The 23,942-nt window shown below is 29.3% G+C and overlaps 2 protein-coding genes across 7 annotated transcripts in view; both read left to right on the top strand.

Annotated features, from left to right (window-relative positions):
* LOC110609191 overlaps positions 1–8,504 on the top strand; it is a 58,169-nt gene extending 49,665 nt beyond the window's left edge. Inside the window, exons 1-8 of one of the 4 annotated variants that reach the window (XM_043952225.1) lie at positions 225–288; positions 356–406; positions 756–3,657; positions 3,808–4,242; positions 4,313–5,065; positions 6,870–7,559; positions 7,695–8,088; positions 8,364–8,504. In XM_043952225.1, the coding sequence (XP_043808160.1) occupies positions 1,705–3,657; positions 3,808–4,242; positions 4,313–5,065; positions 6,870–7,559; positions 7,695–8,051 (4,188 nt within the window). In that variant the 5' untranslated portion in view covers positions 225–288; positions 356–406; positions 756–1,704 and the 3' untranslated portion in view covers positions 8,052–8,088; positions 8,364–8,504. Of the gene's footprint in view, positions 1–224; positions 289–349; positions 407–755; positions 3,658–3,807; positions 4,243–4,312; positions 5,066–6,869; positions 7,560–7,694; positions 8,089–8,363 lie in introns of those variants that run through there. The other 3 variants (XM_043952231.1, XM_043952227.1, XM_043952232.1) reach the window with 3 other exon arrangements.
* Positions 1–12,896, top strand: part of LOC110609176 — a 138,509-nt gene extending 125,613 nt beyond the window's left edge. For 2 of the 3 annotated variants that reach the window (XR_006349073.1, XM_043952168.1), the window contains exon 10: positions 12,640–12,896. The gene's annotated coding sequence lies outside the window, so the exon portion shown is untranslated. Of the gene's footprint in view, positions 1–12,386; positions 12,454–12,639 lie in introns of all 3 variants that reach the window. The other variant, XR_006349070.1, reaches the window with a different exon arrangement.
* Positions 12,897–23,942: the final 11,046 nt, after the last annotated feature.

Below are 23,942 nucleotides of genomic sequence, written 5' to 3'. Positions count from 1 at the left end.
ATGCCTTTTTTATTATAGATTTAGAAACCTTTTTATTTATTTTTTATTTCTCAGTTATTTATTTATTTTTCTTTACCTTAAATCTGGTTCTGATAAAAGAGGTGCTTTTGTGTGTCTCTCCTTATATTATGTTTTTATTTAAAAATCTGCACTCAGAAATCTTTACTCACAAAATTTACTTCACTGTTTGGTTTCTATTTTTCATTTTTTTTAATTATTTTCAGTAGCAATCAGCTGATCATATTGCTCCATCTGTCTCTCTCTTTACATGCTTTGATAATGCTAAAGGTAACAAGCTTTCGTTTTATTTTTTTACCACTCAGTTTCTTCAGTTATGTTCGTTGTCTCTCTTTAGTGGTAATCAGCTGATCATCTTGCTGGATCTGTCTCTCTTTGATTGCTAAAGGTAACAAGGTCTCTTTTATTTTTATCACTCAATTCCATGGTATCTTTGTGTCATTTTTAAAATAGACTTATTTTAGGATCCTTTTGCTTTTTATTTCTCAATTAAAAAAGTGGGTTTTGCATTAGATTTTAATATTACTTTTTTTTTTAAACTTTTTTCTCAGTAAAAAAAAAAAAAAATCCTTTCATTTCTCTCACATTATATGTTGTTTTTATTTAAATATATACTTAAAAATCTCTACTCTGTCGTTTTACTTACTTGTTATTTGCGAATTACTTAATAGTTTGTTTTACATTTCACATTTGATTTTGTAAGAGCGTTAATTGTTTATTTTCTTTGCTTATCTTAGGCAGTCAACTCTGTTGGTTTTCACCTCTCGTTTTATTCTAATAACTTGTAAGCTGTTATTCTCTAGAAAAAAAAAAAAAGAGCAGCAAATGGAGATTGCAAAGTTAGTGGTGGATCCCATTGTATCCAAAGTTTTCGAACTGTTGGTTAATCCTGTTGTGCGTCAGATCAAATATGTATTCAACTACAGTGCCAACATCCACAATCTCGAAGAAGAAGTTAAAAATCTCCGTCATGCTAAACTAAGGGTTGAGCACACTGTGGAGGTGGCTAGGCGGAATCCACTAGAACAAATTGAAGATGATGTTCAGCCGTGGTTGGCTAAGGTGGATAGTGTCTCTGAAGATGCAGATAAAATTCTTCTTCAACATAAAGATGGAGGAAAAAGGAGGTGCTTCATGGGATTGTGTCCAAATTTGATCAGGCTCCACCAGATTAGTAGAAAAGCCAGTAAAGAAATACCAATCATTGTTGGAGCCCGAGAAGGGGGAAGTTTTCCCAGAGTTTCCTACCGTGCTCCACCACAGGGCATAGGGGCAGTCAAAGAGTGTGAAGCCTTTGAATCAAGAACATCTGTTGTAGATGAAATCTTGAATGCTTTAAAAGATGCTGACGTCAATCTCATTGGAGTGTACGGAATGGGAGGCGTGGGTAAAACCACACTTGTGAAACACATCGCCACTCTGGTCAGGGAACTCGGAATCTTCAAATTGGTGGTTAAAGCAAATGTCACCCTCAAGGCGGATTTGAAAAGTGTTCAGCAAGAAATTGCAGAATGGCTAGACTTCAAACTTGGTGCGGAGTCTATTGCAGTACGAGCAGCTCGATTGAGTGAGCGAATCAAAAAATAAGAGAAAATTCTAATAATTCTTGATGATATATGGGCAGCAATCAAACTAGATGAGATAGGAATTCCTTATGGCAATGATCATAATGGAAGCAAGATACTTATGACGTCCAGAAATCAATCTGTATTGTCGGAAATGGGTGTACAGAGAGATTTCAGGCTTGAAGTTTTAGAGCATAAAGAGGCATGGAATCTATTTGAGAAGAAGGTGGGAGACCTTAAAGATTCCAACTTACAATCTATAGCTATGGAAATAGCAGAGAAATGTGCAGGCTTGCCCATTTTAATTGTGACAGCAGCGACGGCATTGAAAAACAAGCAGTTGTTTGAATGGAAGGATACATTGGAAAGTCTTAAAAAATTTGATGGCAAGGGATATGAAGAGATAATTTACTCAGCCCTAGAGTTGAGTTACAACTATTTGAGAAATGATGAGAAGTCTTTGTTCCTACTTTTAGGACAACTCCGACCTATTGTGCTCATCCAAGACTTGTTGAAATATGTAGTGGGGTTGGGCTTGTATAATGAACTCGTCACAGTAGAAGCAACAAGAAATAGACTGCTTAAAGTAATCAGTGATCTAAAGCTGTCTTGTTTGTTACTTGAAGATGGTGACCATAAGCGAGTCAAATTGCATGATGTGGTTCACAACTTTGCAGCCTCATTTGCATCCAAGCATCATCAAGTGCTCACTGCAGCAAATAAAATTGAGTTGAAAAAATGGCCGAACGAGGACTTCTTTGAGCAGTGCACATCAATCTCTTTGCCATATTGCAAAATCCCTAAGCTCCCTGAAGTATTTGAATGCCCAAAACCCAAATCATTTTTGTTGTTCAATCAAGATCCCTCACTTAAAATCTCAGGGAATTTATTCAGTAAAATGAAAGAACTCAAAGTCTTGGATTTGACGAAAATAAATTTGTCACCACTGCCTTCGTCACTTCAATCTCTTGAGAACCTCCAAACCTTATGTTTGGATTTCTGTGATTTGGAAGACATAGCTGCAATTGGAGAGCTAAAACAGCTGCAAGTTCTCAGCTTGAGGGAATCTACAATTATTCGATTGCCGAATGAAGTAAGAAAATTGACTTGTTTGCGACTTTTGGATTTGAGTGGATGTCAAAGACTTAAAGTGATTCCGCCAAATGTCCTATCAACACTAGCCCAATTGGAGGAATTATACTTGGGGGGAAGCCTTGTGCAATGGGAGGGTGAAGGGCATGATGAAGGAAGCAACAACGCTAACTTGTCTGAATTGAAGCTTTTGTCAAAATTGTCCACTCTAGAGATACATATCATAGATGCAAATATCATGCCTAAAGATATATTTTCTGAAAAATTGGAAAGTTTTAGAGTATTCATTGGAGATGGGTGGGATTGGGCTAATAATGAGTATGAGACCTCAAGATCATTGAAACTCAAGCTGAATAGAAGCGCCTTGTTGGAGAGAGTAAAAGTGTTGCTGATGAACACCGAAAGTCTATATTTGGACGACTTGAAAGGCGTGAGAAGTGTTCTCTATGAATTAGATGATCAAGGCTTTCCAGAGTTAAAGCATCTTCATGTTCAAAATAGCCTTGATATTCAATATATCATAGACTGGATGAAAATGAACCATTTCTCTGCTTTTCCCAAGTTGGAGTCATTATTTCTTCACAATCTGAATAATTTGGAGAAGATTTATCGAGGACGTCATACAGTGGGACCTTTTAGCGATTTGAGAAAATTAAAGGTAGAAAATTGTAATGCATTGAGGAGTCTCTTCTCATTTTCTATGTTTAATGTCCTTAAGAAGCTAGAAGAAGTGAATGTGAATAATTGCGAAATTATACAAGTGATAGTAGCTAAGGAAGGTGAAGATGATGAAGAATGTGAGTTGACGCAACTACGATCCTTAACGTTGGAAAATCTACCCCAATTTACAAGCTTTTGTTCCCAAGTGAAGGTGCATTCTACATCCCAAAGAGCACGAAATCAAGAAATAGCTACTACGGCCTCCAATGAAATTGTATGTGAAGCTGATGTGGAAGTTCTGGTGGAACTTTTCAACGACAAGGTTTCATCCACTCTCTATTTTTGTTTTGTTAATTATCTATATTTTAGACATTAAAGAAATTTACTTTTTAATTTTATAATCTTACTTATGTCAGGCTTCCTTTTAAATGATAATATTATATTTCTCATGAAATAAAAATTGTGCCTGCAGATTCGATTTCCTAATTTGGCAGACATGAAGTTGGTTGGAATTAACGTGGAAATGATATGGCGGCCTTGTCAACATAAAGCATTGTCTCCGAGTATTGAAAAATTAACAACATTGATTGTAGATGGGTGTGGGAATTTGAACTTTCTATTCACATCTTCTATTGTTGGAAGTCTTGCACATCTTAAAGTGCTTGAGATATGTGACTGCAAATCTATGGAAGAAGTAATACTTGCAGCAGGAGAAGGAGAAACGATGAGCAAAATATTATTACCTAAATTAGACTCTTTAAAGCTCAAAGGTCTTCCCAAGCTTGTAAGGTTCTGCATAGCTAAGTTAATTGAATGTCCCTCCTTGAAAGTGTTGAAGATGGAGAATTGTCCTCGTTTGCAAGCATTTGTCTCCACACAAGTGAACACAGCTCTCTTCGATGAAAAGGTTCTAATCTTTATCAATCCTTCCTTCATGTCATGTTTAAAATATTTTTCTCTAATGTTTGTAGTTTTAGGTTCGGTTTCCTAATTTGGAGGAATTGCATGTTGAGGACATGCATATGTTGAAGATGATATGGTGTGATGAAGTCCTAGCAGATTCCTTTGGTAGATTAAAAGTGTTAAAGGTGCTAAATGGAAAACAGCTACTGGAAATCTTTCCGTCTAATTTGCTGGAAAAGTTCTTGGTGAATCTAGAATCATTAACTGTACGACATTGTGATTCAGTGAAAGAGGTGTTTGATCTCCAAGCAATAGTAAAAGAAAGAGAAGCACATGTTGTAACGCACAGTCAATTGAGAACTTTGGAGATTAAGAATCTTCCGAATTTAATTCAAATATGGAATAGGGATCCTCATGGCATTCTCTCCTTTTATAACCTACGTGAAGTGGAAGCTTGCGATTGTCCAAATTTGAAAAAACTCTTCCCATTTTCAGTAGCTCAAGATCTACCGCATCTTGAATTGCTAAGCATAATTCGTTGTGGAATGGAGGAAATCGTTACTAAGGAGGAAAGAGTAGAGGCACTTGCTATTATTCCCAAGTTTGCATTTCGTGGGCTAAAGTACATGACCCTTTGGAGATTACATGAATTGAAGTATTTTTACTCAGGAAAGCACACTCTAGAATGTCCACAACTAAAAATGTTAAAGGTGCATCTCTGCGCAAAACTGCAAACTTTCAATTTTGAATCTCAAGAAATACACATGGATAAGCAAGAGGACGAACTGAAACTTCAAATTCCACAACCACTTTTCTCATTTAGAGAGGTACGTGTCACTACTTTATTTATTTGACTAATTCAAATATTTAAATTTTGAATGAATTAACCTAATGTTTATATCTGGTTATAATTTTGGCCAACAATATTAATTTTTACTTAATTAATATATTTAATTCTAAAAATAATTAACTCAATTGTTAATTATGCTGTCCACCCATTGCATTGTTTTGTAATAATAATTATAAAATTACAAAAGATTACCGAGAGAGTATAATATTTATTTGTAATCCATTATATTATTGTTTTATAATTTTTATTTTTTACTTTTAGTAAAATTTATAGTTATAATAAAAGACATAAAAATTAATGGTCTTTTAATTTGCCAATCAATTTGGCTTATCATTTTGTACTCTTATATATAAATTAGCTAAAATAATAAAAAAATAAAAATTAATATAATTCAATTCAAAATCTCTAAATTTATTTTTTTTTATCCTCGTCTGATTTAGTATAAAAAAACACGACTTTAATTCATTTGTATTTGCCACTAATTTCAATAAAAATTGTAAAATATTAATAATATTATTATTAGATTACTGTTTTAAAATTTTATTTAGCTAGATTTATGTAGTAACTAATTAATATAAAAAAAAATTAAATTTGTGTAACTGTATTAAATATTTTAAAAGCATATTAATCGGTTGATTAATTCACTCTTTCTCGGTATTTTTATATATATTATCAGTTTTAAAATTTAGTGTTTCATATATATATATATATGTCATTTATTATTAATAATAAATATACTATTTATTACTATATAATGATTTTTTTAACAATCTTGTAATTTTGATTTGTTTAAACATTTCAAAATTTTAATTTAATTATATTTTATAAAAGCTTTCGTTCTTGATTTTATCCCACTCAATTGTTTTGCCACGATCTAACTACTTTTTCTTTTGAATGATTAACAGATTATTGGCAATTTGGAGAGATTAGCAATAAATGACCAGGACGCTGCAATGATACAACAAAGCCAATTTCCAATGGATCTCTTTGTCAAACTAAAATCTCTTCACCTGCAATGCTTTGGTTATTCTTTCTTGAATTTGCCACTTAATCTTCTTCAGAAGTTTCCAAATTTGGAAAACTTGTTTTGAGAGGATGTTATTTCAGTGAATTACTCCAACGCGGTCATGGTCATGATCCAGTTCTATCACAGATCCGACTCTTAGAGCTGACTCGGCTTCCTAATATTAGACATGTATGGAATCAAGATTCTCCATTTGTCAGAATCTTGAAACTCTTCAAATATGGGATTGCGATGGTTTGACTAATCTGGCACCATCCTCTGCAACTTTCCAAAATCTTACGACTCTGAATGTGTGGAGGTGTAATGGATTGTCAAGCTTAGTATCTTCTTCTACTGCTGAAAGTATGCACAATCTCGCCACAACGATTATAGAAGAAAGCGATACAATTGAAGAAATTGTGTCAAGCGACAAAAATAATTTCCAATCCCAAAATGAGATTATTTTGTGGAAATTAACAACTTTGAGACTTCACTGCTTAAAAAGCCTCGAAACTTTCTGCTCATCCGCACGTTGCACATTAAAATTTCCAGCTTTGGAAGATGTAGATCTCTCACAGTGCCCTAAAATGAAGGTTTTTTCTCAAGGATCTATAAGCACACCAAGGCTAAAGAGAGTAAATTTCACAGAAAAAGGAGATAAGTGGCGTTGGGTTGGGGATCTTAATTCCACTATAAAACGATTGTATGCAGATAATAGTTAGGTACTTGAAGTAATTTTTGTTTACATAATCATTAATTCCTTGTTTTGCTTTGGTAGGTTGGATTCAGTGGCCTACAACATTTGAAACTCTCTGAATTTTCTCAACTAAAAGAGGCATGGAAAACCCAACTTCCAGTCAATTTCTTTTACAATTTAAGTTCCTTGGAAGTAGACGAGGTTGCATTTTCCTCCATTGTTGTTCCATCCAATCTACTGCCAATTCTAAATGATTTGGAAAAGCTTGAGGTCAGAAATTGTGATTCAGTGGAACAGGTATTTGGCCTAGAATGGCCAAACTTTGATGGACCATTTGGGAATTTGTTCAAGTTGAGAGAGCTAAAATTGATAAATCTTCCAATGTTGAGGCTTGTGTGGATTGAGATTCCCAAAGGAATTTTAGATCTCAGAAACCTTAAACTGCTCAAAATCTACAATTGTAGCAGTTTGAGATATATATTTACTCCTACCATCTGCTGTGGCCTTGAGCAACTCCAAGTGCTTGAAGTGAAAAGTTGTGCTATGGTCGAAGAAATCATCACAGAAGAATCTATGGATGAGATTAGATTTCCTCAACTAAACTCCATTATTCTTGAATCCTTGCCCAGATTAATCAATTTCAGTTCCGGCAGCGGTACTGTGCGTTGTCCATCTCTGAAAGAGATTGCTGTAGTTGATTGCCCAACCGCATTCACTTGTTCATTCTTTAGGGAAGCAGATGCAGCAATTGATAAATTTGTTGAGCGAAAGGTTGGTAGTCTATTTCTAATTGTTAAGAACTTTCCTTTGAGTATGCTTTAATTCTGGCATAAGAAGTATATAGTGACTAGTGATTGTCTTAGAAAATATGGACGAATGGTGATTAAGCAAAACATTTCACTGCAGGTATTTTTTCCTAATCTGAAGGACCTGAAACTGTCATCAATTGATGTTGAGATGATGTGGCATGCTCAACACTTGAAGATGTCCTCTTATACTGAGAATTTAACAAGCTTGACTGTGGATGGATGTGGGAGTCTAAAATATCTATTATCATCATCAAGTATTGTGCATCTGAAGAGACTTGAGGTATGCAATTGTAAGATGATGGAGCAAGTGATACTCAGGGAGGGATTGGATGAAGAAATCATGTTACTCCATCAACTAGAGTCCCTGAAGCTCAAAGATCTGCCAAAACTCACCCGATTCTGCACAACTAATTTAGTTGAATGCTCTGCCTTAAAAGAGATTTGCATACAATGAACTTGAAATTATAAACTCTGCTCTATTTGATGAAAAGGTATGTAGTTCCTTCCCTTAACAATGATTCTTAACATGTAGCCTTTTGTTTAAATGAATAATTTTGGTCAGTAAATTGCATGCTTCAAATCTCAATGAAATAATTGCTTAAATGGATTTTGATATATATATATAGTCCATCCAAATCCAATTAGAATAGATAAATTTTTTTATGAATTAATTTATTTACAACATTGATGAGGCACATGACTAGCCTACTCAAAATAAAATTATCATGTCTGGTTTATTCACCGAGACTATTGCCTTTTGATACAGGTTGCATTCCCAAACTTGGAGAAAATGCAGATTCTTAGCATGGATTATTTGAACATGCTATGGCATAAACAACTCCATTCAGATTCTTTTTGCAAAATAAAAGGATTAACGGTAGAGCACTGTGAAGAACTACTTCAAATCTTTCCATCCATGTTGCTGAGACGCCTCCAGAATCTTGAGGATTTGATCGTAGACAATTGTGATTCACTGGAAGAGGTATTTGATCTACAAGAGATAATAAAATTGAAAGAAACCGTGACCATTCAGTTGAGAACTCTGGACATAAGAAACCTCCCTAATTTGAAGCATGTATGGAATAAGGACCCTATGGGACTTGTCTTGTTTGATAACCTAAGTTCAGTGGTGGTTTGGGTTTGTCCAAATCTAAAAGCTATTTTCCCAGCTGCAATAGCTAAAAATCTGCTGCAGCTAGAGACACTAAATGTGAAAGGTTGTGGTGGGGTGGAGGAAATTGTTGCTCAGGACCAAGGAACAGAAGCAACTATAGAGTTTCTTTTTCCTTGCTTAGAGTTCTTGAAGCTTCAGGAATTAAATGAACTCAAGTGCTTCTACTCAGGAATACACACCTTGGAATCTCCATTACTGAAGTATTTAACTGTGTATCACTGTGAGAAATTAAACATCTTTTGCCCTGAATCTGAGAACTTGCTAGAGACAGATACGGAGAGCCAAGCTATGATTCAGGATCCACAACAGCTTTTCTCGTTTAGAAAGGTATGAGCCTCTATCCACTTTTACTCATGTCAACATTAAAATTTTCCTTTTCATATCTTAAAAAAAATTTGGTATTATTTTGTATATAAATAATATCTTCAAATGTTAGTTCTTATAATCACATGCAAGTATAAAACTTATTAAAATATTTTTGAGTTATTTAAAAAATCTATTAATTAGCGTTAATTTTTAAATATTAAGTATTCTACTATTTAGTCTTTATATTATGAATAAATTTATTAATTATTCCTTAATTCTATAGCATAAGTGGTTAAATAGTATTTTTTTTTTTAATCCAAATGTCTAGAAGTTGTTAAACTTTTATTTGATTTTTGTTAATGGAATCTTTACATATAATTTTCAAGTTAATGACCATTAAATTGTGATAAGATTTAGTGCAAAGTGAGGAGAGAGCCATGTGTAATTAAAGTACAAAGTTTGAGTAAATGGATAAGAACATAGATACGCCACAAATATTGAAGTGAAGTTTAGAATTAGTTAATATTTAACAGTAATAATAAGGTTAGCTAAACTAGAAAATTAAATGGTAAAATATGTTAAATGAAACTGGATAAAGTTTAATAATATTTCACAATTTTTCAAAATTTTGTAAAATATCTTTCTGAAAATTTATCAAATTACGTTAAAAAAATAAATGTTTGAATTAAATTGTCAAATTTTGACTTATTTTTGTAATTAGGCTTATTAGAATTAATTATAACAAGTTCATGTAAATAAAAAAAAATTAATTATTAAAAAAATCTCATATTATATAATTTTTTACCATTCTACTACATACTCTAAAAATAGTCAATTTAAAACTATATTTTTAAACTTTTAAAAATTGCACACAGCTGTTCTTTAATCCATTAATCGAGATATTATATTATAGCCAAATTCTTATCACATCTTCACAATATAATATAAAATACTTGAAAAAAAATTATGTACTGTACAATTTTTTACAATTTTGTCCTATACTTTAAAAAGTAGCTAATTTAATTTTATACATTTAAAATTTTTATTAATTATATCGAAACATACCAAACCATTGAAAAAACTATTAATCCATTCAAATAGATGCCACATTTTTTTAAGACGGATATGTTATGTCATTATCACATTATTATCTCGTCAATTTTTATTTTGATTCTGCTATTTAAAAAATTTTCCTATTTAAATTCTTTCTCAACACTTGCTATAGAAGAAGCCGCGGTTAGCTTACCGTATTATTACCATATAATATTAAATATGAGATGTTTATATTTATATGGGGTTTACATTTATAAAATAATTATTAAATAAAACTGTAAGCCGTAATTTTATAAGATATAAATGTCAAATTTTCATCTAAATTATATATTGATGCCAAAAATTTCAAATTTAATTTTTCAGTGAAAGTTTGGTTATAAACTATTATTAAAATATTAAATAAGATCAAATGGATTGACAATAAAAAAGAAAAGGCGATTAATGGTTTTATTTGATCTTTAATTATAGTTTACGAGCAAATTTAAATTTACATATGAAATTTAGTATTTTGACTCTGCTATATGATTTGGGGTAAATTTTACTTTTTATCCAATTTTATAGTACGTGAATGATAGTGCAATATTTCCATTAATGAGTTAATAATAAATTAATATTTTTTTAACGATTAGGTATAATTGGCGAAAATTTTAAAGTATAAAATTAAATTGTCTATTTTTTAAGTATGAGGTAAAATTATAAAAAATTGTAAAATTCATAATTTTTTTGATGGTCATTTTGTATTATATTGCGATAATATAGCAATAACTTGGTAATGAAGTGGCGATGATATAGCGTTAATGTGACATCTATGTTAGTAAGTTAGTAGAAATTTTAATAGTTAGGTGTAATTTTTAAAAATTTAAATATATAAATTTAAATTGGCTAATTTTAAAAATATAGGGTAAAATTATAAAAAAAATGGTAAAATATGGATATTTTTACAAATAATCCTAAAAATAAATTGATTGTTGAGTAAATTAATTATCAATTTTAGACTATATGATTATTTAAATGCATAAAAGACGAGAAGTCAATAAATAATATTAATTGTATTTAATTACACTCGCCCTAAAGTCTTTTCATCTTATAATATGCTAAGGAGATGAAAATATACTAAGGAACTAAGAGACTATTAATAGTTAACGAAAGTAACTATGTTAAAATTTGTGATTACCATATTAAATTTAAATATGGATTGTAATGATCTTTTTCGCTATAAAAGAGCGAGTGCAAAATAGTTATTTCTTTTATATATCTGCAAAATTTTAGATGCAACATGAATGTTCAACATGTTTTCATTTGATTGATCTTTACAAGTTGTCTCCAACTTGGCGAAGTTAGCTCTAACGAGAAAGAATGCGGCAATGATATTGGAAGGCCAGTTTCCAGCTGATCTCTTTCACAAACTCACAGCCATTGGGATATATTGCTTTCATGATGAATCTGCAGTTTTTCCATTTAATCTCCTTGAAAGATTTCAGCCTATGAAAAATCTTCAAGTGGGTTGTAGTCGATTCAAGGAGCTATTCCCATGTGATGGCTCCGTTGGTAGGAAAAAATATGTTGAGGTTCTTAGACTGATACGAAGACTTAAGTTGAATAACCTTCCTGATTTGACGGATATATGGAACCAAGACTCCGAGCTAGACCAAGTTCTACAGTCTCTTGAACTTCTTCATGTTGAGAGGTGTAACAGTTTGGTTGCTTTAGCACCATCCTCTACTTTCCAAAATCTAATCACGTTGAAATTGTTGAAATGCAATGGATTACTTAATCTGGTAACATCTTCCACAGCAAAAAGTCTGGTGCAACTCACAATAATGAGTATAAAAGAATGTGATGGATTGAAAGAGATAGTTGCGAATGATGGAGATGAAATTGAATTGAAAGAGGATATTATCTTTAGCAAATTGAAAACTTTGGAACTTCATTATTTGCCGAGCCTCGTTTGCTTTTGTTCATCAGAACACAACTTCAAATTCCCCTCTTTGAAAAATGTAACTGTGAAGCAATGCCCCAAGCTGCAGGTTTTCTCAAAAGGAGTCTTAAGCACAAGCAGCCTGCTGGGTGTACAAAAAGATGACCAATGGCATTGGAATGGCAATCTCAATGATGCTATACAACAATTGTTTGCAGAAATGGTATGTATGTGTTAGTTAGTCAAATTCCCACTTCTTTCTAAGCTATAGAATACTTACATTACATGTATTCTCTTCTTGATCCTGACATTGTTGTCCTTGAATGTTTTGAATGAAGTACAAATGCTAGAGAATATTGAATTATTGGGGCAAAGGTGATGCCAAGCACAAAAGTCATAGCAAAGGTAGATTGTGAAAGGGCTTCTTTATTCAGAATAGAAGCATTTATGCAAGATATTGCTTTTTTTTTTTCTGAGATTTTAAAATGGTATAAGAATCATTTTGCCCTTATATTACTTTTGTTAAAAGCGTTCTATATTTGTTTTTTCGAAATTATAACTGAAACAAACTCTACTAATGCCATGTTTTAGGTTAATGTGAGCTTGGTACTATTGCAAACAACCTGGCTAAAATCATGGATTATGGCTTCTGTCTACCATTGGATTCTTATCGAACTATGATTACTTCTGCTTTGATCTTTGTTTTGTATATTCCTACTGGTTTGTGTTTACTTTATATTCCTAGAATATGTATATTGGGACGGTGTGATACCGAGTGCTTAATAGACGATGTATGTTAAAGTTTTTCCTGGTAATTTTTAATATGCATGAATGCAGCATTAGTTATATTTTGTGCTAATGTACTGTCTTTGTGATATATTTGGGAATCAAGATGGCCTAATGTATTTGAACATCTTAACATGTAGACTTTAATGTGCTTCATTCTTCCATGTTAGATTGGATTTTGTGCAATAAAAATTCCTGATTGTTGTCATATGTCTAGACTTTTCTTCTATGGATTTTTCAAACTTGTCATTTGACTTCTTCCTTGAATCTCTTGTGGTAAACTTTCTACCTCTGAACTTTGCTTGAAGGATAGTTGCATCAACTTTTTTATTTCTCATTAAAGATCTCTACTCCTAAACTTGAAGTTTACTAATGAAATCCACAATAGACAGTGTTTTGAGATAACAAAATTCCTTAATGATTGAGATTTTGCCTTCAAACTTTTCTGGTGGTGTGACCAGAATTTTTTTAATAACCTTTAGATTTTCAAAATTTTCTCCAAACAACCTGATCTCATTCATTAATCCACAAAACCGATCAAAATCTGATAAAAATCCCTTCAATTCTGCCAATGGTCCCGTTACCTCTACTAATGTGTCCCATCTACTTTTTTTATTTACTTTTCCCAATTTCCCCATTCTATTTAAATAAATTATTTTTATAATAAAATAAATATTTCCTTACAATTTATGAGCTTTTATTTATGTATGTAATTATATATTTTATTCAATGTAAAATTATCAATTATTTACAATTTCAAGACATGAACTTAATTATGTATGATTAACTTATATAATCAGTATTAACCCATAATGCTGGAGGAGTAGTCTTTGACTAGCTCACCCTTTTCCTTTTTTAAATTTTTTTCAACTTATCCCATGCCTCTTTAAGTATTTTACAAGCCATGATTATGTAGAAAATTACCTCAGATACTGCTAAATGAATATAGTTCAAAGCTTTTGGTTTTTTTACTAAATCATTCTCCTACTTTTTTTAGTTGAGCAATAATTGGATTTTGTCTCAACTGTGGTGGTTTTTCATCGGTTTCAATAACTTTCTACAAAGACATTGCTCCTAGATAAACCTTTATTTTGATAGTTCAAACTTGATAATTTTCTTCATAAATATTGGAGAATAAATTAGGAAGAAACTGAAACTTAACATGGTGAAAATAACACATAAAAACTAACAGAAAATATTCTCTCAATAACTAAAAAACTTATCATTAAAAGACTTTATTAATATAATACTTAATATAATAAACTTTATACTTTCTAAAATAGGATAAATTTTAACTTTTCGTTTTTATTAATTTTCTAAAAAACAAAGTCTCATTAACTTCAACAGTTTCCAATTAACACTCCTATTATACCTTAGTTGATTTCTAGGAGTGTAAATGAATCAAACTATTTATGAGTTATTCGAGACTAGACTCGATAAAAGTTTGATCGGACTCAGTTCGTTCTTGAGCTCACTTTTTAGCTTCGTTTAATAAACGAGCCGAACTTGAGTTTAGTAGTATTCGGCTCGTTCAAACTCGCGAACTCGTCTCATTTTCAAGTTTATGAGCAAGCTCGCGAACAAGCTCGTGAGTAGACTCGTGAATATACTCGTTTGTCAAGCTCGTGAACAAGTTCATTTACAAGACTTATAAATAGATTTAATAAATATTTATTTATAAATTATTAAATAAGATCATAAGTTATATCATTTATCCTTTAAAAATTTATATTAATGTTATATTTTATAAATGTGTAATTATATTAATTTTTTTTAATAATTTATTATTTAAAATTATATTACAATAATCACAAAAAATATATTTTATAAATTACAATAACTTATAATTTAATTTTAAATTTAAAATAAAGAAATTAATGATATATATATGAGAATAAATGTAGTATATTAAATATAAATATAATTTTAATATAAAATAATAAATATTTTATAATAAATATTAAGTAATAATTTTAGAAAGAATTAAGTAATAATATAAATATTTTTTAACAAAAATAAATTATAAATATTATATCAATAATGATATAAGTGATATTATCATAAATTTTCTTTATTTTTTAATATTTATTTATTTATTAATTTTAAATTTTTAAAATATGAAATAATAATAAATTAAATAAGTATATATATTGTTAGTCTATATATCTTTCCTTCTGATCGAGTAACTACACTATTAGTCTATATATTTTTTTACGGCTATACCTTTTGAAGTAAATATAATTTTTGTACGCTTAAAAAGTATCTCTCTTAAATTCTCACAATCGACTATTGTTATTGTATATATATATTTGTGTGTGTCCACTTTTATAATTATTTTCATACGTAATATTACTTTAATTTATTACCAACTTTAATTTTATAAATTAAATTATTAATATAATATAATTCAATATAATAATATTGATGTAATATAGTATAATATTATATATAATTGTGTAATTAAATTGATTATACTTGCATTAATATATTCATTCCATACAATAGTTTATATTTGTATTATAGTAGTAATTTTTATATTGTATATAATAATTTAATATAAATAATGTATTTGAATTAAAATTAAAAAATATATTATTAATAATATATTACATTAACAAATTTAATATAAAAATATTTTTTGATACTAACATTAAAATTACATAGTTTTAATCAAATTAACTATGTATGATTTATGAATAATGAATGATAATATATTAATAAATTTTATATAAAAATGTCTATTTGATACTAATAATAAACTTATATAAATTTAATTAAAATTATATAATTTAAAAAAAATCCACCTCTCTCTCTTACCTGTATAAATTGTTTATACATAAATTTATATATTTATTATATATACTTCAATTAATTTTTTATGTAATATAAATATTTAAATAAATAATTATTAAATTTAATATTATATCGTTAATTTTATATTAAATATATTTTATATAATTAATTAAAAATTTAGAGGTCGAGTTAAATATTAAAACTCGAGTCGTGCTCAAACTTATAAAAATTTTTAATAAACAAACTTGAATTTTATAAAACTCGTGGATTCGATTACACCATAACGTTTCATAACATTTGTAAATAAATTTCTTATGGACAAAATGTTTCATGTTCTCATTTGTCCTCTTCTCAATGTTTTACTCTTTCTTTTCAACAACCTCAAGGAATTTGTATGATGGAACCTCCTATTACAAACAATGCTTCTTGATAAAAAGTTGCGGCTGCCGTCATAAATGCTATGTCCATTGCCCAACCTATGCCCTTTTAAAAATTATTCCTTTACTATATTCAAGATTAAAATTTTTAGTGGAGACAATTTCAAGAGATTGCAAGAACAAATTTTATCCATTCTAGATATGAAAGGAGTTGCTTTTGAACTTACAAGAACTAAACCAGTTGAATCATCTTCCAAATAGTCGGTGTTGTGGATATATAGTTCACTATGGACTTTCTAATGAATTATTTTCATGTATATTATTATTACAATAAATCAAGTGAAAGTTAAGAATCAATGACCACTAAATACAATATTAAAGATATGAAATTGTATCTTACAAAGATATAAAAGTGAAAATAAATTAGTACTATAAAGTAATAAAAGTCCCAATATTAAAAAAATATAATATTGTAAAAGAAACTTGTTGGTCTATTCATAAAAATTGCCATATTTGTGAAATGATTATAAAAAAGTATGAAAGTGGAAATTTTGATTACGTAGCTAAATTTGATAATCCTTAATAATTTCATATTCAAAAACAAGGGAAATTATTTTGTTTATGAAAATTTAAGTCATCATGTATCTCATTGCAAGAAAAGGATAACAAAAATAACAAATCTCCTAAGTCAAAGACACATTTAATTGAAAAAGATAATATAATTATTCCGATTATTTCTCGAGCGATTCATGAGAAGTAGACTCTAATACTATTAGATATATCTGTACAAGTTTAGTGAAATTCTAGGTGTGCCCAATATAATAGCAAACTTAATTTATGTGGCTTTATTAGAAAAGACTAATAAATTATAATGAAAAAAAAATTAATATTTTTATGTGCAAATGCTATTGTAAGTAGAGGTGAGCAGTATTCGGTTCAAATTGAAAAAACCGACCGAACCGAATTAATTTGAAAATTCAGTTCAGTTTTTTATTTATTTTGGTTCGGTTCGATTTTTAATTTCAGAAATTTCTATTATTTCGGTTCGGTTCGGTTTTGATCAGAAAAAATCGAAAAAACCAAACCGAACTGATTAGTGATAATAATCCGAACTGATTAGTGATAATAATATATTTTTTTCAATAATATAGAGAAATTAAACATTAAAATATTTTAATTAAAATTTAAAATATTAAAAATAAAGTGTAAAAAATAAAAAATTTATTAAAAATCGAAACCGATCAAACCGAACCAAATCAAACCGAATCAGACCAGTTCAGTTCAATTCGGTTTCTGATCAAAATTGGTTCGGTTTTTATAAATACTAAAATTTCAGTTTTCAATTTATTTGGTTCGGTTCGGTTTTGAACCGAACCGACCGAATGCTCACCCCTAATTGTAAGCAAAGAATTTATGAGAAAATGAATAGAAATCCATCTTCTATGCTAGATACATATCAATATTTATTATATTAAAAAATATGATATCATGGTTTAATTTCTAAATTTAGTAATAAATGCTTAATTGAATATGAAAGCTAAGTTAAATAAAAATTGTTTGCTTCACTTTGAATTTTTAAGTTTAATATATATTATTTTAAAAAATTTAAAAAAAATATAATAGATATAATAAAAAATATTATATAACTTTTAGTATATTTGCTGATGTCTTGAAATCCAGAGAATAGAATTTACAGTAATTGTGTAAATTTGGATGGAGAAAAGAGAGTTATTTTCTTTTATTCCTTTCTTTTTGTCTGCTAATGACGTCCAATGACCCCTCTTTGCTACAGTGTCACCCGTCTTTGTCACCCAGGCCCGTATGTACGAATACTCCAAAGGTCATCTCCATATCAGACGGCCATTTAATTCCCTGCGGTGCGCATGCGGACAGGGCTGCGAAGTGACCGGGTCTGATGTCTTTCCTCCTGTCATGTCACCGGGTTGGATTCTTCTTTGCGAGACCCGGGCTCGTGGGTGGCCCGGCTTATTCTCTGGGTCTGAGTCAAGTCCGAAGAGTGTTGGGCCGGCCTAACGAAACAGGCTTCTGGGAGTTTTGGGCCGGTTTCGCCTCTTTTAGGCTTGACCCCATCTGGGACGCACGAAACCCGGCAGTCATCAATTGTTAAGAAATCTTTCAAGAGATTCTTAATATATTTCATTTATATAAAGTTGAAATAAAAAACTAATTAACAAAAAAATTAAGAGTTAAATTAGATAGAAATAACAAATATATTTTATTTAAACAATTCATAAAACTGTGATTTCTTATTTACCTTGAATGTAATATAGCATCATAAAGGAAAAATAGGAACTTAAAGTGAATAATGAATATTTTATGATTTAATTCTTCTACACTTAATAATCTTAATAGAGAAGTATTATTATCTACCTATCTTTTACAAACTAGAATTCTCTAAAAAAAAAAATTTAACAATACACCGCATAAACTTTTGATCATAGTATTGCTCTTTAGAGTTTCAATACAATAATTTAATTTGGCAAAGTAACAATATTTTGGCATGCTCAATTGGATCATTTCTACGTCACTCGTTCGATGCACAAATTCAACACCACTCGCCTTTATCAAATGACATAACATTCCTTTGGTCACTTGATGGGACATACAATTCTACATTGCCCCTTTTTTTTTTTATCAACATTGATAGAACAAGTTTTGGACTATGAATCAAGTCACATTGGCAAAATAAGAAGTTATTATTGGAAATGAAACCGCATGATCCGAACCATAAAACAGTTCCTATAGAGACAAAAGTTTGTGTAGATGCACTTATTGAGCAATAATTCAACAAAGAGTTTCCTTTGATGCAAAAGTAACACCAAACGCAATAGTAATGTAAGATGTAAAATAATTGAATTGTGCAAGAATGTAGGAGTAGTTATCCAAAACGCACCAGAGAACTATCTCAAGGGTATCTATTTTAGTTCCTATAGAAATAAAACAACTAAGTGAAGACCCCAAATATGACAATAATGGAAATGCATTCATCCACTTTAAAGAAGAGACACAACAGGAGAAGGATGCGAGAAGAGAGTGGAGGAGACCCCAAATATGACAATAATGTAAATATATTACGTATTTTATTATTTAGTTTCTATAATTTTGAAAAACTTATCAATTTATTTCTTAAATTTTTAAAAAATTTACTAATTAGTCTTTTTATATTCGAAAAATTTTAGAGTTTTTTATAATATTTGAAAGTTAACATTAATAGAGAGATTAACTAGTAAATTTTTTAAAATGTTAGGAACACTTTAATATATTTTTTAAAATCAATAAACCAACTAATGAATTTCTTATATTATAAAGATTAAGTAGTAATTTTTCTTTATTAAATTTATTACATAACCATTATCAATTTTAATAGTTTGATAAGAGTTATTTTATTTTATAAAAAATAATAATTAAACACTATCATATTTTATAGATATACAGTAATTTTCACTCTAATTTAAGAAAATTTATTTTTTAAATTCTGGTATAAATATAGAGTTTTTTTTATTTGATTGGACAAAAACCCAATAATTGACCCCTGCACTTGCCCACAACTCTTCTTCTTCTTCTAGATTTTTTTTTTTACTACACAAAGTTACATTAATTCAATTAAGATATAAATAAAGATACTGATAATCAATGTAGCTAAACAAGTGAATATATATAATTAAAATTGATTCATTATTTATTTGTGCAGCCCACTGTAATACACCTCTGCACTTGCCATAACTTTTCTTCTTTTCTTTTCTTCTTTTCTTTTCTTTTTTTTTTTTTGAATTTATGACTATTGAATTAATTACATTTATCAATAAGAGATAATAGCAAATAATTTTAATCCATTCGTGTTTTAATATATATATATTCCTACTTAAATTTATATATATCATATTATTAAATTAAAAAATTAAATTTAATGAAAATAATAGATCACCATATTAATTAGCACCATAAATTAATAGTTTAGTATAATTTAAAAAGAATAATTGTACGTTAAATAAAATCTAAACTTTTTAATTTTAATAATTATATTCTAAATTTTTCTTTATAAATATGCTCAAAATTAATTTTTTTTAATTTTAATATAATAGTTAAAAGGTTAATATCAATTTAATTAATTCAAAATGACTGATGTTATTAGAAGAAAATAAATAAGTCATAAATTAGACTAAAAGTAGCTATTTTCGATAAATTAAATTGATTGTTTAGCTAAGAGTCAATTGTCCGATCATCTCCCTCAATTCTGCTAAAGATGTCTCAATCGCAATAAATCGCACCTCTTGGTTATCTGTCATGGTTGAACTTTACTCTGATACAAATCTGATAAAGGACTAATTAGACTCCGTTAGAAAGTTTAACTAATATCATTTGGTTAAGATAATATAAGAGAAAATATAAGCTGAAAAGACGAACAGTATTATTGAAATTCTTCAAAAATTGAAAAAGTGAGTTTCTAATAGTCAACGGATGCTATTTATAATAGAGACAAAACCCTAATATGCAAAATTATGAAAATATCCAAAATATTTAAAAATAATTAAAATGCAAAATTGACCCCCTAAACAATAGAATTTCCATATCGAACTTTGTGACTAGGCCTATGGTGTTAGTCACACTTTTAAAAATCGTGCGCCTTGAAATTCCCTGTCCGAAAAGCTATTGTGAGTCTCCATCGGACGTCGGCAGCAAAAATTAGGTCCGGTCCAAGTCTGTCGTAAATTCCAAGGCTAGTTGCTCTATGTCACATTGATTTCCCTGTAAGATCAAAACCTTAATCCAAATGTTCTGTCCTAGCGAATTCATCAAATCTCATATTATTAACATCCTATAAATAGGTGTGTTGTACATACATTAAATATACTTTTTACTCTATAATACTCATTATAGTAGAGTATTTTTCATCAAACTAAAATGGTATCAGAGCAGGTTGTTAGATTTTTTTTCTTTCTTTTCTTCTCTTGCCTCGAAGAACCTCCTTTAGATCGAGAAAATGGAAAAAAGTAGCTCTGTTAGGTCGCAGAGCCAATAAGCTCTAACGAAAGACATCTCTAAGACAATCACCGACAACACCTTGACTTGCAAAAGTCTGATAATCTAGTGATGATTCTTGTCTCCGTTCAACTAAATGGCGTCAATTACAGAGGCTGGAATCGAGCGACGAAAATCTCTCTCAGAGCTAAGAATAAGCTCGCGTTCATGGAAGAAAAATTTGTTATACCAAAAGATGGATCTGAAGACTACGAGAAGTGGAGACGCTGCGATTTCATGGTAATATCGTGGATTCTCAACTCTATCTCAAATGATCTGGTTGGAAGCTTTCTCTACGCCACCACTGCTCGAAAACTTTGGATTGAATTGGAAGAACGGTATGGTAAGAGCAACGGGCCGATGATTTATCAAATTAAGCGGAGGATAGCAACAATCTTTCAAGAGAATCTCTCGATGACAACATACTACACTAAATTAAAACAACTATGGGATGAATTAGCAAATATTGTGCCGGTAGCTCCTCTCTTGAATTTCTCTTTCTTTTCCCCTTCTACTCTCTAACTATCTCCTTTCCCTTTGATGTTCCTTCACCTAGGTAAATTTATATCTTAGGGATTGAATAAATTGAAAATTAAAACTTTATAATTCAAATTCATGCATAAAAAAATGAGAAGATGTTATTTCCTACACATTTCTAAACTCCCCTATGATTTTCAAGCTTGGTGCATATGGAACCCTAAACTTTTCTTCTTTAATTCTTTCAATATATTGCTCTTTGGGTGAATTTTTGTTAAAAAAGAAGTTGATTTGCTGAGAGTTTGGCTTGGATATGGTGGTAGAAAGACAAAATAAGATTTTGGTTTTTCAATAGTGTAAGCTACGGCCATAAGGGAAGAAGACAACCATCTTTCATTTGCTTTGTCATTTCTTTCATGCATAGCTAAGTGACATATGGAGGGTTTTGGTGAAAATATGAAAAACATGAAGGATTAAACTGAATTATATCTTTAAACTTTTCATATTTACACTTTATCCTATTAAACTCTTTACCATGTTTCAATTTAGTTTTCAAACTTTCGATATTCATAGATTGACCTACTAAATTATACTTTTAATCTTTAGAAGTCCTTTTCACTTAAGTAAGCATGACGGATTTTAATAAACACCTCAAGCAAGTACGTCGGGAAACCCTAAGCACCTCCCGAAAATGACTCATTTCCGACTCGCTAATCATATTGTTTACTTTATTTCTGAATATGTCTATTTCTTTATTTGAGTTCTTTATAATTCAATTATTAGCAGCTTAGAGTTATGCTAGTACTTTCCCTAAATAGCTCAGGGTAAGCTAGCACTTCCCCTGATACCACTTGCTCTAATAGTGAAATAGGCTAACTCATACCTAGAGATGTCACTATTCTAACTATGGGTTTAAGAATGTTATAACAGTCCACTGTATCTCTATTACTCTTATAATCGCAGAGTTACTGACCTATTCGCTGACAATATCTCTTATCAAGCCGCCGGTCATATCGTCGCTGGATTATTAGGAAAATGTTATATTTATCTTCATCTTCTTATAATATAAAAGGAGAAGAATCACAGAGGTAAATGTAAGCTATTCTCTCACACTACTCAAGTTCTAAACAATTCATTATACTCGTCTTATCCTCCAATATACTAACTCGAGTATCAGAGTGGTTGCCATGGGCACCCACTATCTTACGCTCCCTTTCTTGTAGGTATAACTAATCACAACACAACTATGTTTTCTAACCACATCAACTCTATATTTTTTAGTTAGTAAATAATTTAAGTTTTAAAATTTTTTATAATACGAAGAAACCAATCAGTTGGTTCTTCAATTTTAAAAAATATATTAACATATTCCTAATATTTTAAAAAGTTTATAAATTAGTCTTTCTATTAATTTTAACCATTACGTATTTTATTATTTAATTTCTATGATTTTAAAAAATTTATTAATTGATTTCTTAAATTTTTAAAAAATTTATTAATTAATCTCTTTATATTCAGAGTTTTTAGACTTTTTTATAATATTTGAAAGTTAAAATTAATAGAGAAATTAATTAGTAAATTTTTTAAAATATTAGAAATGTTTTAATATATTTTTTAAAATCGATAGCTCAACTAATAAGTTTCTTATATTATAAAAATTAAGTTGGAATTTTTTCTTATTAAATTTATTACATAGCTATTATCAAATTTATAAGGGTTGTTTTATTTTTTAGAAAAAATAATTAAACACTATTATATTTTATAGATATACGGTAACTTTTACTTTAATTTAAGGAAAAATTTTTTTTTTTATTTGATTGGACAAAAACACAATAACTTGCCCACAACTCTTCTTCTTCTAGATTTTTAATTCAATTATAAGATACAAATAGTCATTATAGGATAAGGAAATGAATAAATAAAGATACTGATAATCAATGTAGCTAAACTATATATGTGGTCTTTAATAATTAAAACTGATTGATTTTTTATTTGTGGAGCCCACTATCAATAAGAGATAATGGCAAATAATTTTAATTCCATTCGTGTTTTAATATATATATTCCTACTTAAATTTATATATATCATATTATTAAATTAAAAAATTAAATTTAATGAAAATAATAGATCATCATATTAATTAGCACTATAAATTAATAATTTAATATAATTCAAAAAGAATAATTATACATTAAACAAAATTTAAATTTTTTAATTTTAATAATTATATTCTAAATTTTTCTATACAAATTTACTCAAAATTAGTTTTCTGGTTTAATATAATTTTTTAATTTTAATTTAGTTTACTTATAAATTCCAATTGACACATTTTTAAAAATTAATAACTTACTTTTTGATATCAATAAAGGTAATTTTTTGGGTTATTTAAGTCATAGTACTGCAGTGATATTAGTTTTAAGA

The sequence above is a fragment of the Manihot esculenta genome, chromosome 2 (genome assembly GCF_001659605.2).
Source record: "Manihot esculenta cultivar AM560-2 chromosome 2, M.esculenta_v8, whole genome shotgun sequence".
Lineage (NCBI taxonomy): Eukaryota > Viridiplantae > Streptophyta > Magnoliopsida > Malpighiales > Euphorbiaceae > Manihot > Manihot esculenta.
The sequence above is the reverse complement of the archived record's forward strand: the minus strand, read 5'-3'. Positions and strand labels throughout refer to the sequence as shown.